We start from the raw sequence: 17528 nt of genomic DNA on the forward strand, positions 1-17528 counted from the left end.
AAGATACTAAAGCAAGTCATGCATATATTCATTTGGTGACATGTATGCCAAGGTGGGTGTGCAGCAGGGAGCTCTGAGGCGAGAGGAGCAGATGGTATCAAATGAGAAACTGGAGAGCAGACTTACTACAGAAAAGCAGTAGAATTGCTGGTCAGTGGAGAGTGTCAGTTTGAGATCTGAGACCACAAACCTACAGTGAAATCTTGCATGGAGCTCAGCTGTGTGATTTTCTCCAGTAATGTTGAGCTGCTCAGGCGCTGGCCTGGAAGAGGCAGGAATGAATGCTGGGACCTATTTCACTAGGAGAGGTGGAAGCCCAAGTTGGACGAGGAAACATGATTCTAGCTGCCCCTTCAAGGTGCACCTCCATCACCCCTGCTCCGTCTTTGGTCCTGTCAGAATACGAAAGGAGCTTACCTGGAACCAAGAAACCCATTCTCCTGGAGTGCGGTGACTGCGGTGGTAGAAGCGGTTTTCCCTATACTCATTCTTTATTTCATTTGCTTCTCATAGCACTTTTGAGGTAGCTTTTCTCACCATCATTGTATAGGTGAGGAGAACGGGGGCTTAAATTGCTCTGATAGAATTTAGGTTGGTTAAGCTCACAGCCACGGTGCTCTGCCATGCTTTTCAGGTGTGCTTACTGTATCTCTTATACTTACTGAGGCAGTGGAGCTCCCTTATCTGGGGATGGGGAGCTCAGTCAGCTTTTAGATTCCCTGGAGCCTTAAAGACAGTATGCAACCACTTTACTAATGGTTCCAATTTAGCTGTTGCAACACCTTACCAGAGAGGAAACAGTTGGGCTATTTTTACTTACTTAAGCAAGAGCAATAACCACATTACCAACTGTAACTAGTAAATTCGCTCCCAGGCGTTTCTTATGAACACACTTGCAGTGTACCTCACGTTCTGAGAATGTCCCCACCAGTGATACTTTTCTGTGGTCTTGCCTGTTGATGATCTGAATGTTTCATAGGTGCCAGGGTCTGTGCTAGGCTTTATTGCCAATAAACCGAGGAGAAGGCAGGCAGCCTCCCTTCAGGAATCTTCAGTGTAGCCAGGGAGCAAAACAAGTACAAAACCCTGAATAATCAACTAGTGCCTAGGAAAAAGGGTGCAGAGTGGGGAAAGGCCTCTCAGGCTAAAATGCTTCACTGACATAGGTGATAATACTATGATAACTTTGTACGGTGCCAGGTGGGGTACTAGACTTATTGGGGGGATCACTTTGTAAGTTATATAAATGTCTAACCACTACACTATACACTTGAAACTAATACAATATTGAATGTCAACTGTAGTTGAAAAATAAAAAAGTAAAATAAAAACAAATAAAATAAAATGCTTCACTGAGGTGCATGGAGTGAAGTGGAAATTGAGCTGTAATTAGCAGGCTGCGTAAGATTTAGACAAGGCTCTCAGTGGATAACTGACTTGGGCTCAGTCGTATTCACGGTGACAATCTCAGAAGGCCACTGCAGGCAACAATGCCGGCACCTTCCGCCATGTTTGAAATTTCTGAATGTGTTTATGTATGTGGATCCCGTGCATGCTCAGGAGCTAACTGGTCGATTTGATAGAAAACATACTCTTCTGTCTATTGCGTTACACTTCCGTGACCATTTCCTAAGAGGTACTCTAGGGAAGTTACTGGCAGTAAACTTGGTTTGGTCTCATATACGAACAGTGCGGCCCCTGCCAGTGAATTCCCCTTGTGTTCCAGTGCCCTTTGGTAACTTACCTCTGCAGCTGGATGTTTTGAAATATATGTTAATGAGAACTAAATTCCAGAGTGTGTGAGGTTAGTCTTCATTCTGATTTTTAAAAAAGAGAGTTCTCTTGCTTTCACTCATACGTTTTTGAAAATCTTAGGAATGATCATTCTGAAAGTGTTTTTCTTTTCCCCTCCAGACAAGGCACCTCTGTCTAAAAGTCTTCTGCTGGTCCCCAGTGCCCTGTCCCTTTTGCTGACGCTGGTCCTGCCACACTGTCAGAGGTTCTTCGCGTATGACCTCCAGTCAGTCAAGGACGACTTCCAGGTAAGCACTGCGTCACTGCCCTTTGGCAGGAGACAAGGCCAGTTCTTCTCTTCATTTGCCTTTTCTTTCTACTCTTCTTAGCCCCGCAAAGCCTCTACATGTGTAAGAAATACTGTTCATCATCAATATTTCACAAACAAGGAAGGTTTCCTGTTTTATTTATTGATATTTGCAGCAAAGCAGATTATAATGAAGCAGTTGCAGTACTAGGCACATGTCTGTCCAGTTTCTTTTTACTCATGGAAATGCAATTTCTAATTTCAAGAGGATTAAAAACAATGTTAAATCTGTGTTTTAATGATTCTTATGCACACTTCATATTTTCAAAAACCTGCGTCCGTTTGAATATTGATTGGATGGTGTAAGCTCTTTCAGCTCTAACAGATTGTGACTCTTTCATAGTGGTGGTTAAACCATGTGGGAAATTTCTCTTGGACTTTTGCTGCTGATAAGAGCAAAACTATGGTTTTCAAGATTTATGGGCTGATCTCATTGAAAATGTTGCTACTGGTCCTTGTCTGTGAGCTGAAGTGTCAGGGCAAATTATGGTGTATAACCTGCTACCTTTTCTTTGCTAAATACTTGATTAGCAATTTTAAGCACAGTAATCCACTTGAATATTGACTCCTTTGCTTCGTAATGATGTATTAATAATAATACCATGCTCAGATTGGCTTCCCAAGTTCTTGTGAAGGTCTTTCAGTTATTTATCCATACTACCGCTTTTTATCAGAAAATAGTGTAGCTTTCTATATAATATTTAAGTTGCTATAATGCAATGGTTCTCAACATGACTGCACCTTAGAATCACTGGGATAAACTTAAAAAATATATGTATGCATTGATAAACTTTTTAAAAAGATCCCCAGGGGATTCTAGCATATAGCCAGTCCTGAGTCCAGCTCTAAGGGACTGTAAGGGCCATCTGGCCCTGACGTGGTACCTTCCTGATTTGGGGGTTAATTTGGTTAATCTGGCTAAGTAGACAAGCATCCCCTTCTACTGCACCACTTTATGGGCATCTGTGCCCTGAAGATGGAGAGGAAAATCACCCTTCAGTCCAGGGATGTGAGTAGCCACACTTTCCTGCTGGAGTCACCTAAGAAGCTACACTTTGCTTTTATAAGAGCTGCTATAGAGATTTGAAGTTTCAGTGCTGCCTTGGGAAATCTAAACATACACATACATAGGAACATGATACTGTAGGACACAAGTGTACGTTAAATCCTTGGGGCATGATAAGTGAAGTGGGGACCAGTTTTGGATGGGATAGCCCTGGAGAGCCTTAGTGATGATTTAGTCAAAGGAAGGGATGACAATTAGCAATAGAGAGAAACGCATTTTACTCACAAAGCAGCCTTAGGAATGCTGTATAGGAGGCATGGTTGGAGACTAGTGCAAGGTTAGATTGGATGAGGACAGGAGGGGCAGTTGATGAAGGGCTTTGTTTTGCAAGTGTGGGATCTCCCGGATTTGGGCACTTGAGGCAGAGACCCTGCCTCTCGTGTTCTTCAGGTTGAAATGCAGAAGTAGTGCTTTGCCGAATCCGAGCTGGTGATCAATCGTCACAGGGAACACTCACCTTATAGTAATACCCAACGATCTGTTCTTGTCCCAGGGTCAAGTGTCTGTGTCCTTGAGCATAGTTACAAGCAACAAATTAAAGTGTAGCTTCTGGTTTTATTTGTCATTAACTGAAACAACAGCAATACCATGGGGCCCTATAAACCCAATTTGTTAGTTTTACTAATTGTGAAGTCCTAATTTCCTTAATCCTCCAGGTTTTCCTGGTGGCTCTCAGGGCTCAGCTTTAAGTAGAATAATTCTTTTAGAGTTTTAAATATGGAAATAGAAGACTTGGGGCTGATTTTCGCAGTTTCTGCATCTGTTGTGCTACAGAGATGACAGTCATCATGAGCTTATGTTTGTGAAGTACAGACAGTTTACACAGCGCTCTCCTGTGTGCTGACACCTCGTTTGCTCATACTGCTGGTGGTACCTGCCAGCCCAGTGTCAGTGGGATTCTGGTATAGAGCCATGGACTCTCTGAGGGAGAAAAGAGATTTCGTTTAGAGCTGTCCCCTGTGTTCCACGTGTGTGCCCAGGATGGCCATAGGTAACTGAGCATGGTGCTGTTTCTCCTGAACCCAGCTCTGACCTGAGCACAGATTTATAGGCAGCTATCCCAACTTCAGTCAGATTGGCACGGGCAATGAACCCTAGTGGTCATCCCTAATATTTTGGAGAACACTGGTGATAAAGACTGTCTGGTGGCTTGCTTGGAGCTGAGACAGATGTGAAATGTTTTGACTGTTGGTATAGTATGTTTTCTTATTTGTATCCTTGTTATTTCTGTTGATAAGAACACAGGTTATATGACCTTAAACAAGTAAAATACTTTATCTGTGCCTCTTCTCCTTATTTTAAGATAGAGTTAATTTTACCGATGTTCATAGCAGCCTTATCCACAATAGTGAAAAGGCGGAAACAATCCAAATGTCCATTAACAATGGATTTTAAAAATGTAGTATAGACATACAATGGAATATGATTTAGCCTCTGAAGGTAATGAAGTTCTAATTCATGCTTAAACATGAACCTTGAAGACATTATGCGAACTAAAATAAGCCAGACACAAAAGGACAAATATTGTATGATTTCACTTATATGAGGTACTTAGAATAATCAAACTCTTAGAGATGTAAATAGAATAATGGTTACCAGGGACTGAGGGGAGGGGAGAATGGGGAGTTATTGTTTAATGGGTACAGAGTTTCTGCTTAGAATCCTGAAACATTTCTGGAAATAGTGGTAATGGGGGTACAACATTGTAAATGGTCTTAATGCCATTGAATTATACACTTAAAAGTAGTTAAAATGATAAATTTTATTTTATGTATATTTTACCAATATAAAAACAATACAAAAAAAGAGATAGGGTTAATATTTGTCTTACCTATCTTATAAGGTAATTGTAAGGGGAAATAATATCGAAATGTTTTGCAAATGTTATTGGGATTATCTTAAAAAAACCTGGAAAATTGTAAGAAGACTCAAAATAGGCCTTTGAGTAGCTCCTTCTTTGTATATCCCCTTATATGTTTTTCATGCAACCAGAAATTGATTTAAATAAACTACGTTAAATTATTTAAAAATTTTGAACCCAGTAATATTTAGCAGCAGTTGCCATAAATTGCCATGTACATGGTTGCTATCAAGTAGGTTGATCATTAAAATTAAAATCAGAAATGTATATTACTGAGTTTATCCTGAATTGCTTTTCAGTTACAACTGTTTTATTTGTAGCATAAAACTGAACATCTGTTAGCTTTTCATTCCAAATCATGTATATAATTTTATTTTTATTGTACTAAACATAGTCCTAAATTTTTTTGCAGGAAATTTCCTGTTGTCTTAATGAGAATACATTTTCTTATTATAATTAGCAAAACAAAATTTAAGTACCCATTGTGCCATTATATGGAAGGAATTTTTAGTATGAGAGAGTTGAGCTCATGTCTTAGGGAAAACACATATATAGTTTTCCTTTACTGTGTCCATTATTAATTTGCTTAGAGTATAAAACATAAACAGTATAAAGCAAATGTAATAAATTTGCTAAGGAAGCTACCTGAACAAATCTTACTCTTATTTATTATTCTTTTTTAAATCCCCATCTAGATTTGGAGGCTACTATGTGGAAGAATAATTTGCCTTGATTTGAAAGATACTTTCTGCAGTAGTCTGCTTATTTATAATTTTAGGATATTTGAAAGAAGATATGGAAGCAGAAAATTTGCAGTAAGTTTTTATGTAGTTTCCCTTTGCTATTAGGTTATAGAAAAACATTTTTTTTGTTTATTATATTTAAATAGTTTTATTTTGTTGTTATTAAAATTATCTTTTAATTACATGATCTTCTACCTGAATTGGAACATGGACATTAACCAAAGGAAAATTTTAAATTTAAACCACTAGCATGATAAAATAATGATGATGATAATACCTGATATCAGGTGTGAGTGGGTAATGAAAATTTTAATTTGGAATTTGACTTGAATACAATTCTAATTATTTTGCTTAATGGTTTGTGTGTTACTTTTTAAAAATAAATCATGCTATAAATATCTTTTCTTCAATATGCTTAAAAATAATGGAAATTATTGCATTTGGCCAATATAATTATAGTCCCTCATTTTGAAAGTTTGTTCTAATAAAAACAAACTTTTAAAAATGTATGTATACCTGAGCTGGTTCTAATTAAATAAATGTTGGTTTATTTTTAGAAGACTCCGTATATAACATTCTTTCTGTTTTGTTTTTAGTCCTTTTTGCTGGGTTCCTGGGTTTTGTCAGCCTTGGTTGACTTCATCCTTGTTGAAGCTGTCTGGTATTCCTTTGGTATCACCGCATCCAGGAATTTGCCTTCTGGATTGTAAGTAGCTCTCAAAGATGAGCTTAATTTATCACTACTTAAATCTGATTTGAAGCGTTTATTGTACATGGACGTCAGTAAAAGAATGTATTACACTTTTAGATAGTGAAATTGATTTTATGTATAAAAATATCCAGTGGATACTTACATTTTCATTATGTTCTTGAAACAATTTATTTTACATTCACTTTTTTTCAGTTTTGAAATCCCATATTTTAGAGAATTTTTAATGAATTTCTTGTTCTGGTTCTGAAGGTTGAATTTTGTGTGTTTTTATAGTGCACTTTTGTCTTTGTAATTTTGTGAATTAAATACAAAAATACAAAATTTAATTAGATGAAGAAACAAAATTAATTTATCTAAAGTTAAGTTTCTGAAGAATGATATTTTTAAAAATTGATGTAGTTTATATAGCTCTACCAAAGATAAAACAGAGTCAATATATAGATTACAACTTTGTAGCCAACCTGCTATAGCCAACCTAATTCAGATTGTATATGCTGTCATATTGTGTTGATACCTCTTTAGTTTATGAAATATCTAGTATCTAGGACCAGAGTTGTTAGCACATTTAAGTGACCTTAAAGCATCTCTGATTTAAGTATCTGAGACTGTATTTGGGAGATACTTTGAAATAAAGATACCAGATATTTAAAATTATATGTGTACTAACTTCAGTCTTATTTTAATTTTGAATTTGTGTTTTTGAGAATTGCTAGATGATTGTATAAATCTTTATTCAAATTCACTTTGGATCTCTATTTTAAAAATATCGTTAGTGATCTGATAGCTTTCACACTTATATTATTAATATTTACAGTGTAGCTGCTCTTTATGGAATTTACTGAATTATACTTGGCATGAGTGTTGACCTTTAGCTGTTTTAATGTGTGATTCTGAATAATATTTGAAGGGAGACATAAAATTCTGTGTCCTAATTATCATGCAGTTTTTATTTAGTTCCACGGATTGTAATTGTAATGAGACTGAGAAGTTTAAAGTGACTATTCTGCTCTTGTAAAAAATAGTGTGGTCACCAGGAATGATTCATGTTGATTCAGAAAAGCAGCAACATTACTACATCATTAGTTTTTCCCAAATATTTCTCATCCTGCCCAATTCTTTTTGGTCTATCAGGTCTACTGAGTTATGGAAGGGTATATAGGTGTCATGTATGTTTGTCTTAGAATAAACTTGGGGGGTGAGTAGCAAGATAGCTTTTAACTCTTATGTATGTTATCCCCTTGTCTGATGATGTTTTTTCTATTTCACATAGAATTGAATGACAGTTACTTCTTTAGGTGAATGACATTTATTTCTTTATGGAATTCTATTAACTGGTACATACAAGGAAGATTGATTCAGTTTGATGTTGGTAGGAATATTTTTCCTTATTCTTAAGGCAGGAAGGCATTTACCTATTTAAACCTTAGTTCGTAGCAAGAGTTGCAAACGAGTAAATTCAAAAGTTATAGGATCCCCTCTGAAAGATAATATAAATGTTAATTCAGCTACCACCTGAATGAGAATATATTTCTCTTTTCTTTTCAAATCTGGAAACATTACCGTATGGTTTTTTAGCTTTTTGTTGCTTTCTCAAACATAGACTTCTGAAACATAAGTCTTTACTTCAATAAAGAAACTTCGCATTTTGTAAATCTATCTTTCATTTGATGGTAGTAGCAAAGCTTCAAAAACTCAGGGGAGGAAACCACTCTCCTTTTTTCAGTCAATATGCTTTATAACTTGCAGTGTTTTCCACCTAACATCTTGTTACCTTTTTTTTACCCATCAATGACAAATTTGTCTGTTCTCTGTACAATTCTTCACTTCCTATTTAATTCTCCCTCTCTTCCTTTTTTTTTAACCTCACCACTTTTAAAACATTCTTGTAAAGGTCACCAGTATCCAACTAATTTCCAAAGCCAGTGGCTAATATTCAGTTGTGTTCTTTCACCTTTCAATAGCACATTAAATGCTTTTGACCGTCTATGAAATAACCTGCTCCCTTGAGTGCCAGCACACTACTCTCTCCTGGTTCTTTTTGACCTCATTTACTGTCTGCAGCTCCTTTCTTGAGCTTATTTCAAGTCCTTTCCCCAGGCTATCTTGTCCACTCCCATGAATTCAACTACAGTTAATATCTTTTTATTTCCCAACTCTCTATTTCCAGTCCATGTTACTTTCCTGATCTTTCTGGAGACCTATTTCCTAATATTTCTAAAACCCAAAGAACATAATGTGCAGAAACTTTCATCTCTTCTGATCTCTCTTTCTGTGCTCTCATCCCCTCTTCCTTCTGTGCTCCTTATTTTAATTAATGGCATTTCCATCTATTCAGTCATCCAAACTGGAAATCTTTCGCTTTTCTCATCATTGGAGTAGGGCAACAAGTCTTAATAATTCCAAGTCCTATATAAATCATTTGTGCTTCCCATCTTTTCTACTTCTTTCATTATCTCAGTCTAAACTCTCTTCTTGCCTAGGTTTTTGCAGTAATTCTCTAACTAGGCTTCATACCAATTTCAAAACATTCCATGCAAAGTTATCAGAAGTTATCTTTCTAAAATACAAGTTTGACCATGCCAGTCTTCCTTTTAAAAACCTTTGAATCCACATCTTTCAGAATAAAAGTCAAACTCTTCCAAGATGACATCAAGGCAGTCTAGAATAGTGGGAATTGTATTGGCTTTGTCATCAGATGGACCAGAGGAGTTGAGATTCCAGCTCTTGCTATCTATTACTAGTATATAATCTTGAGCAAGTTACTTCTCTCAATTTCCATTTCCTGAACTCAGTTTACAGATGACCCTCATATGTAAATTGAGGATCCTACTCCATACTTCACAGGGCAGTGGAGAGAATTAAACTTACGCAAACATCCTAGCAATAGCAGTCCCATCACCATTTCTCTTCAAAGCCCTAATAATCTGACCCCATCCAGTGTTTCAAGCCAGTCCCCCCTCAGTCATTCAGCTTTCTTAACATTCTATGTATGTGTATTATTATGCCTACTTGGTTTTCTTTCTGCACCCTCTCGCCCTTTGGTAGTATTAATTGTCCTTTTACGTGTATTCCAACAAATTTATTAAGATCCTATGAGCATTTATTACATTGCATTGTCATTGTCATCATCTGGGCCTTCTATGCCACCCTCCTAGCTCTTTGAGAACTGGTTTTACTTCATGTACTCATTGCCTTACACTCGGTCATGTTGAAGGGTTAGGGGTTAGCCTTGATAGCAGCGCAGCCCTGTGAGACTGTAAGCTAAGGTCTTTGAACCATAGACCTGTTCCCTTTTTCTAGTGCTTTGCATAGAAATTATACCTGGCATCTGATAGATTCTCATGACTATTATTTGAAATTCAGAAAATGTCACCATTAGGTTTTGAAATTAAAGATAGCTCCATCATTAAAAGCTACATGTATTAGGTGCTTCTAGTAACCCATGCCCGTCACACATTTGTCCTTGTATAGCTATTATTTTTTAATTGTTAGTGTTTACTTGTGAATGTTATGTTGTTTCCCAGAATCAACCCCCCAGAAAAGTGGAATTTTGAGTTTTTACATATCATGTTTAAATGTATCTGATTACAATGCTGAATAAAATTATTTCTAATTAACTGTTTTAGATTACCGATAGTTTTATTATAAGAACCATGCCAGCCCAGTGGTGTAATGGTTAACACTCTGGACTTTGAAGAATCGTGACCTACGAGTCCATTTGTACTTTGTTGACTTTGTGTTAACAAAGCCTTTGTTGTGTTTTGTGCTCTCAAATTAAACTCTTCCCATCGAGAAAAGCCACGCATAGGACTTGGCATTTAATAAATCACCTAAGAGCAGATCAATCCATGTAGTGTAAGAATAGGCTATGACTATATATATGTACCATAACCCTACATACCACATACAGGAGTTACTTCGTTTGTTTTAGAAATGATTACTCATTTAAATGTATTTATGAAAGTATCTTGCTCACTTGACTATTCAGACTAAAAACTTCAAGTAGTTTTCTCTTTGTTGAAAAACTACGTCTCAGTACCACTTTGACTTCTTCATCTTATGTAGCCATTAGAATCTTTATGTTCTGTAAGCTTGTTTCCTTTCTGTTATTAAAAATGGGTTATTGACATGAAAAGAGAACTGAACTTAGTTTCTAATCCTGGTTCTTTAACTGAACGAGTCACGTAACCTCTTTGGACCTTAGGTTCTTTATATTTAAAACAGAAGGATTAAACCAGAAGATCATCTAAGGGGTCTCTTAGTACTAAAATGTTGTTTTATTATTAGGTTCCTTTGTGTTTTTTAAAGAATATGAATTTATCCATGTTAATTATAGAAATCGATTGATAACCAACGCATTGATTTGATTCTAAGTCCCATTAGGAGACGAACGTGTTCAGAGTAATAGAAGTGATTTGGCAGAAAGGAAGTTATGGTTGACTCATTTGTGTACTTCCATAATATTTAGAATATGGGCTTTACAGATTATATATAGTTCACTTCCTTTTCTTTTTAGGAATATACTTGGTTTGTTAGTTTATTAGGGGAACTTAAATGTCAAAGACCCTGACTAGTGCTATTTATACTGACATGACCTGGAAAAAAAAACCAACCTCTTTTGTAATGTGATATTTAATCACATAAAAAGAGCAAACTCTTTATATTGGAGAAAGGTATTTCACTGTACAGTAGAAACCTCATGTCATAGGAATGAACTTGGATTATTGGGCAGAAGTAGGATCTCAGATTAGGTTTCTCCCATTGGTCTTAAGTAGAGTCTGGTGCATTGTAGGCTCTTTGTAAGTGTTTATTGAATGACTACAGCCTGCTTCCAAAAGAAAATGAATTCAGAGTAGGGGAAGGCTGATGACGGTGGCCTCTACAGGCCCCCTCAGTTGCTTGCTCCCACTAATTATGCTCCAGCAAGGAACAATGATGACTTAAATGTAGTTGTTTGTGTAGGAATCCTGAAAGTTTGCGTTAGAATACAAAATGTTACATTTGAACTACCAATCCTGAGTGTAAATTAAACCAAAAGGAGCTGCATCTAGATGGAAAATACTTGAAACAGATTATTTCAAACACTAACTGGATTTTTTTGCCTACTGACTTGATTGACATCGTGATTCAGTTGCACATAGAATTAACTCAAAAAGCTAAGTTGACTGTGTATTGAATAGGAAACACAAGTCTCCCAATACCTCATGAAAATGTCCTCTACAAGTTTTAAAAATAAAAATAATGAATTTATTAGACTACTTCAGAATATTTAATTATGTTGCCACAATGAGATCCTACAGAAGAGTTTTTAAAGTTTATTATTATTTTTTTTAAGAGAGAAGGGACTTGATAATATCATACAGAATATCCAGTGACCCCAGGGTCGTTAGTAAAGTGTATTTAAAGAGATTCAAGACAAAAAACTTCTTATTGTTCACAACATTTCACTATTGATGTTGCTTAGTGATCGCAAACTACCTGATCGGAAACTTTTTCTGCGCACGCTCCGCAGGTAATTGCGGTAAAGCATGACACTGATGACTCGAGCCTGAAATTGCTTTGAAACAATGTAGTAGAGAATCACATCCAGACAGGTGCTGAGGTTCATCAGGAAGGTGGTAAAGGCCGCCCAGGGGTTGTAACTGTTGTCGTCCCCGGCCAGCATCAGGAAAGCAAAGCAGATGTGGAAGGGCGTGAAGCACACGAGCACCTGCACCAGCAGCGTGATGATGATCCGGATGGACTTCTCCTTGACTTTCGGTTTCAGCTTAGACGTCCTCCCGTGAAGGAGATTGTGAATAATGACCAAGTAGCACCCAATCATGATGAACAGAGGCGTCAAGAAAAAAAATATCAGTCGAGTGAAGTTCAGCACGTTAACCGCTTTTAAGTGGATGATGTCAGAAACCTTCAGGCAGGTGGCGGGGGTGGCGGCTTTATCTGGATCTTCATAGAGCTGTAGGAGTGGGACGGTGGTTATCAGGGTCATTATCCAGACACCCACACACGCTAGCACGGCTTTGCACGTGTTTTTAAGTTCTTTGGCGTATTTGGGCTGCACGATGGCCATGTATCTGTCAGCACTAATAAAAGCAAGAAGCCATAGGGCAATACTCGGGTAAAACACCGTGAGAGCCCCGAGAATCTGGCAGAAGTACTCTCCAAATGGCCATTCACCTTTTGCATAATAAAACATTCGAAAGGGCAAGCTCATTATGAATATTAAGTCCAATAATGCCACATTCATCATATAGATAGTTACAGTGGTTCTCTTCTTGGTGGTACAACTGAAAACCCATAATGCAGTGACATTAACAAATAATCCGATGATGAAGATACAGCTGTAGAAGACAAGGGCTGCAATTTTGTATTCATCTGGATATGAGCTGTTAGAAAAGCCAGGTGGAACTTGATTGTGAGAGGTGGTCATCTTATAGCCTGTTGGTGGGCATCACACTTAGAAACTGTAAAACAGTTAAGAAGAATAGGAGGAATAAAACGCATTGTGGAAAAACAAATGTTTCACTTTCTCATACTCAACTTGGCATGTCAGTGGATTTTGCTTTTGAGGGTATTTTATATTATAGAGTCAATATATACGTGTCTTAGTATTTATTAATAAATGCGTTTCCTAGGAATTATTACTAATATGTACTAACCTATTAAAGTGGTATGGTGTATCATAATGCACTGGCAAATGTATTCATTTTTCTCTCCCTGCTCACCTCTCTTCTCCCCCACAGAATAAGCTTTTCTTTGTGACTTCTTCACTATAGTGTGAAATTGAGTAGCAGTCGTTCCTGTAATAAGCATTCTTTAATTGGGACTGATTGGGGAAAGTCCATTCTGAATTTTGAATCTAACTATCATTTGCCACCTTCTGTCATCTTCATTCTGTTTTAACTATTTTATAACTTAGATTAGTACTATTCAAGTGATGAATTTTTACTCACTAAATAAAATTGTAATATATAATTTAATGTACATTAAATTAATATGTAATTTAATCAATGCAATTTAATATTTATTAGAAAACTCAGAAAGGAACCATATAACGGGAATTATTGAATATTCACAGTAATTCTCATTTGAGATCAGGAACTTTCCCTTTTCACTGATATATCCCCATTGCTTATTGAGTAAATTATAGGTATTCAAAAGCAAATATTTGCTGAATTGATAGATGAGGGAAGGAAGGAACCTTTGGCAAGGTGACCCTTAGCAACTACTCTCTAATCTGTCAAAGGTGACTTGCTTACTTGGCCATTAAACCTTTTCTTTTAAGTGGTAAACACTTCATAGTATTATGTTCTGTCTAAATTATCATAGGTCTAGAAACACCAGTGTGTTGTGCCGTGGTCTACAGATGAAGAATTTGATTCTTAGACCAACAGATGGGCTAGTTTGTAATGCACAGCTGGGAGGGCCTAATGCTAAGTTTTCCAGATTGTTTACCAGTGTCCTAGAAGCGGGTTTCACTGCTCAGTGGTGCACGAAAAGCACCTCCTTGAGAATTATTGCTAGTATAGTAAATTTCATGCCCTCACCCTACCTGGATACCGAAACTGAAGTATTATTTGTCAAATTTTAAAAAGGAATATCAAAGATAGGTAGTTACTAGTAAGTCGGTAACTTTATGTGTGTGCAGAAACTAATTCCCATCACCAAGAACATATGTGTTTCTAATGGAAAGGAGTTTAGTGATTGTAAATATCACTGACCTTCCTCAGTGTGAAACTTCCATCACCCATGATGCAGTACCAGTAACAGTGATTTTAAAAATAGAGTCGCTACAAAGATACGGAACCTTGTGGCATCCCCTTGAAATATGGAGGTGTAAGAAAAGTTTCCTTCAAAAATATCACTTTGCAGAGTGGGCTGTCTCTAATTTAGCCTCGAGTCTCTCTCTGGTGAAAACTGTGGGGGAGATTAGCAGTCTAGTCAGTGGCACTGTGGGCTGTTGATAATTTAAAATTCATTTGAGCAATTGCTATAGACAAATACGAGATATGAGTTTGTTTCCCCTTCCCATCCTCTCTCTCTCCCATCTTCTTTCCTTCCTTCCTGACTACAGCTGATTTCCCAAATATTTAGGTTAAATATGATTTTGGAATAGAGTTCTATATGTTTAAAAGCCTGTATTAATTAAAATTTCCAACTATTGGTGTGACGAGAATATTAATTTCTATCAAGTGAGAAAGGTACTACATAGAAAAACCAATTTGATTCTTAGAACAACAGATAAGCTAGTTTCTAATGCACAGTTGGGAGGGCCCAATGCTAAATCTTCCAGATTGTTTACCAGTGTCCTAGAAGCGGATTCCACTGCTGCAATGGTGCACAGAAAACAAAATCTCCAGTATCATACAAAGGAGAATAATTTTGGAGGGTTGACTCTTTATTTTTAACTTTTAATGAATTTTTAAATAGTAGCAATGGTAGTATAAGTGAAATTTTGTATCCCTTTTTCTCTTTTATTGCATCAGGATGCTCTTCACCCATCCACATCCCAAATTCTGTCACATAAATTCCGTACTTACAAACCATTTTTGAGTAAATCTTCTCCCCTTAGTGGTCTCAAGCTTTTTTATGTCACCAACACTTGTATTCATGTTTTTAGGTTGAAAAAATATGCATGATGCATGTGTTTTAAAGTTATTGCCAGTATAGGTTTTGCTCTACACACGTGAATGAATTTTTGGATAGACATGGAAAAGTGATTGGCTTTCAAGTTAGCATTTTAAAAGCTTTCAATTCCATGATTCTTTCTTTTCTTAAAAGCCTTTAAGTACATTTTGTGAAACAATGTAATTGAAACCAAGTGACAACAACTCTTAAATATACTTATTATTTATCATATCAACATTTTTCTTAAGTTGGAAAAAATTATTTACTATTAATGTAAAGCAATATTGAAAATAAATGAAAAATTATACTATAAAGCAGTAAAATGACAGCATAACCCATTTCAAGGTCTTTCACCAACATGGTTTCAGTAATGTACTATTAAAATGAAGCAGTGATTTTCAAATTTATTAAGTACAGCAGTACTTCTGGTAATCTGTGATGAAGTTAATTAAATGTGACTTACCTCCAGTCCAGGAAAAGGCTGCATTAGGGAGCAATGTTTTTCGGTATACCCAGTTCTGTAAAAGAGATATTTTTAAGTTTCTTGTCTTAAAATACCTCTCTCTAGAAATGGTATAATTAAGAAATGCTATATTTTTCTTTTGTTTCAGGCTCTTCTGTTGCTTTAAGTTGTTTCAAATATGATACTTGGTATAGGAGTTGGTACTTGTTAACTGTAATTGCTGCTTTGTCTCTTTCAGGAAGTGCTCTCTGAAATAAGGCCTTTTTAACTTATGACTTTATCCGGATGTGGTTTTTCTTCTTCACCAATGATTTGTTTATAAAGTCATGCTCAGTATAAGCTCCCCTTGAAATGATGGCATATGTTTAAGAGAATCATACAAAAAGGGGAAAATGCCTTCAATTTGTTTACTTCAAGTTTGGATCATCTATTGAAAGAGTGTCATATTTGATGTTAACTAGAATGGGATTCACAGTATAGCTTCTTCACTTTCTAAGCTGTGTGACTTTGTCTAGTTACCTACCCACTCTGAGCCTTTGATCCTACAGTTAAAATAGAGGTAAAACCCATCTGATAGGATTGCGAGGACTCTAAAGCAGAAGAATCCCAAGTGCTTAGCATAATACCTGGCACTAGGTACTCTTAAACAGTTAAGCCTTTATTATAAAGTTACTGAAATCATAGACTATCCCTTCTTACTGTTAAAACATTTCTAAATGGTTCAAATTGGAATCCTCAGTTACGTGCTTCGGCTTTGCATATACATTTACCACTTTGGTTTGCGTTATTTTTTAGCTCCCCAGTGCTTCATACCCTTTTCTGTGACATGGAAGTCTAGAAATAATTCCTTGTGCATAAACATCCCCACAAATTGCTATGAAAGGATTGGAAGTTTTTAGTGGAATAATTTACATATTAGCAGTATTTTAACCTAAGAAGGGAAATGAAACAAATGGAAAGGGAAGTGAGCAACCCTAATCATTGCCTGCCTAGTTATATTAAAGTTTTTACTTTCTCTTTTCTTAAAAAAATAATCTCATTGGTTTGTCCTAAAACTTTAATTATCTTTATATTTGGTTATGCATGATTTGTCAACTTTTAAAAGGTACATGATCTTAACTATTTGTTTTTTGAATTTTTTTTCTCAGACAAAAACCATAGTAAGTTTGTGACTTCTAAAAGTTATTTAAATCCTTGCCTTTGATGGTCAAGTACTTTTTATTGTGGTCACCTGCCAGAATGGGTTTTTAGAAGCGTTGGCAACAACCAAAGAAAATATTTCTTGTGTAGATGAGGCTTCCAGGCCCAGACAAGGCTGAAGGACTCAGACCACCGGGCCCAGCTTCCTCCGTGCTGAGTTCTGTGTCCTCCCATCTCAGCCCTTGCTGCTGTAATAACTTCTCGTTCTGAGGTGATTACATTGATTTATTTACTAGATAGGATTTATTCACTGCTGAATTACATTAATCAGTGTTTTTACTAGATGGAGTTATGTTTCATATGCAGTATAGGAGCTTGATATTTCAGCTGGAAATAGAAACCCCTTGTCTGTGGATCCAATCTTTTCATCACCTTAATTCCATATAGACTGTGACAGGGTTTCTAAATTGAAGTATTGATTAGAATCCCATGTGCTGCTAGAATCTGCAGATACAAAGATGGCATATATCTCATTAAGACTTGGGCCCTTTGTCGTACACAGAGACATTCTTTTTTCTCTCAGAGAGAGGCGACAAGGGGCAAGTTAGGAAATCACCACAGGTGCAGCTTGAGAGTGGATCAGCAGTCACCCTCCCAGCTTCCTCTCCATTTTAGCTGTAGGGGACTTTCTGCATGTGCTCTGCTTCGCCTTTCACATGCCGTTCCATCCTGTAATACTCCTGACCGCCGTACTCTTGGCCTGGCCAGCCTGGCCAGCTGCTACTTATCCTTAAAGTTTTAGTTTAAATGCTGC

General features: G+C 36.6%; 2 protein-coding genes across 2 annotated transcripts in view; one reads left to right on the plus strand and one right to left on the minus strand.

Moving 5' to 3' along the window:
* UBAC2 (UBA domain containing 2) overlaps window positions 1-17528 on the plus strand; it is a 157253-nt gene that overhangs the window by 24389 nt on the left and 115336 nt on the right. Inside the window, exons 2-4 of the mRNA XM_019756915.2 lie at window positions 1915-2042; window positions 5724-5843; window positions 6368-6477. Coding sequence (XP_019612474.1) covers window positions 1915-2042; window positions 5724-5843; window positions 6368-6477 — 358 coding nt within the window. The remainder of the gene's footprint in view (window positions 1-1914; window positions 2043-5723; window positions 5844-6367; window positions 6478-17528) is intronic.
* Window positions 11776-15820, minus strand: GPR18 (G protein-coupled receptor 18). The gene is made up of 2 exons (XM_019756914.2): window positions 15575-15820; window positions 11776-12947 (listed from the first exon to the last, which is right to left on the minus strand). Exon 2 carries the CDS (start codon window positions 12911-12913, stop codon window positions 11918-11920), a length of 996 nt encoding a protein of 331 aa, XP_019612473.1. The 5' UTR covers window positions 12914-12947; window positions 15575-15820; the 3' UTR covers window positions 11776-11917.

The sequence above is a fragment of the Rhinolophus sinicus genome, linkage group LG04, assembly GCF_036562045.2.
Source record: "Rhinolophus sinicus isolate RSC01 linkage group LG04, ASM3656204v1, whole genome shotgun sequence".
In the NCBI taxonomy this organism is placed as follows: Eukaryota; Metazoa; Chordata; class Mammalia; order Chiroptera; family Rhinolophidae; genus Rhinolophus; species Rhinolophus sinicus.

Bases quoted from the DNA above. Each gene is read 5' to 3' on its own strand.
- GPR18 (XM_019756914.2), bottom strand. From the start codon at position 12,913: ATGACCACCTCTCACAATCAAGTTCCACCTGGCTTTTCTAACAGCTCA.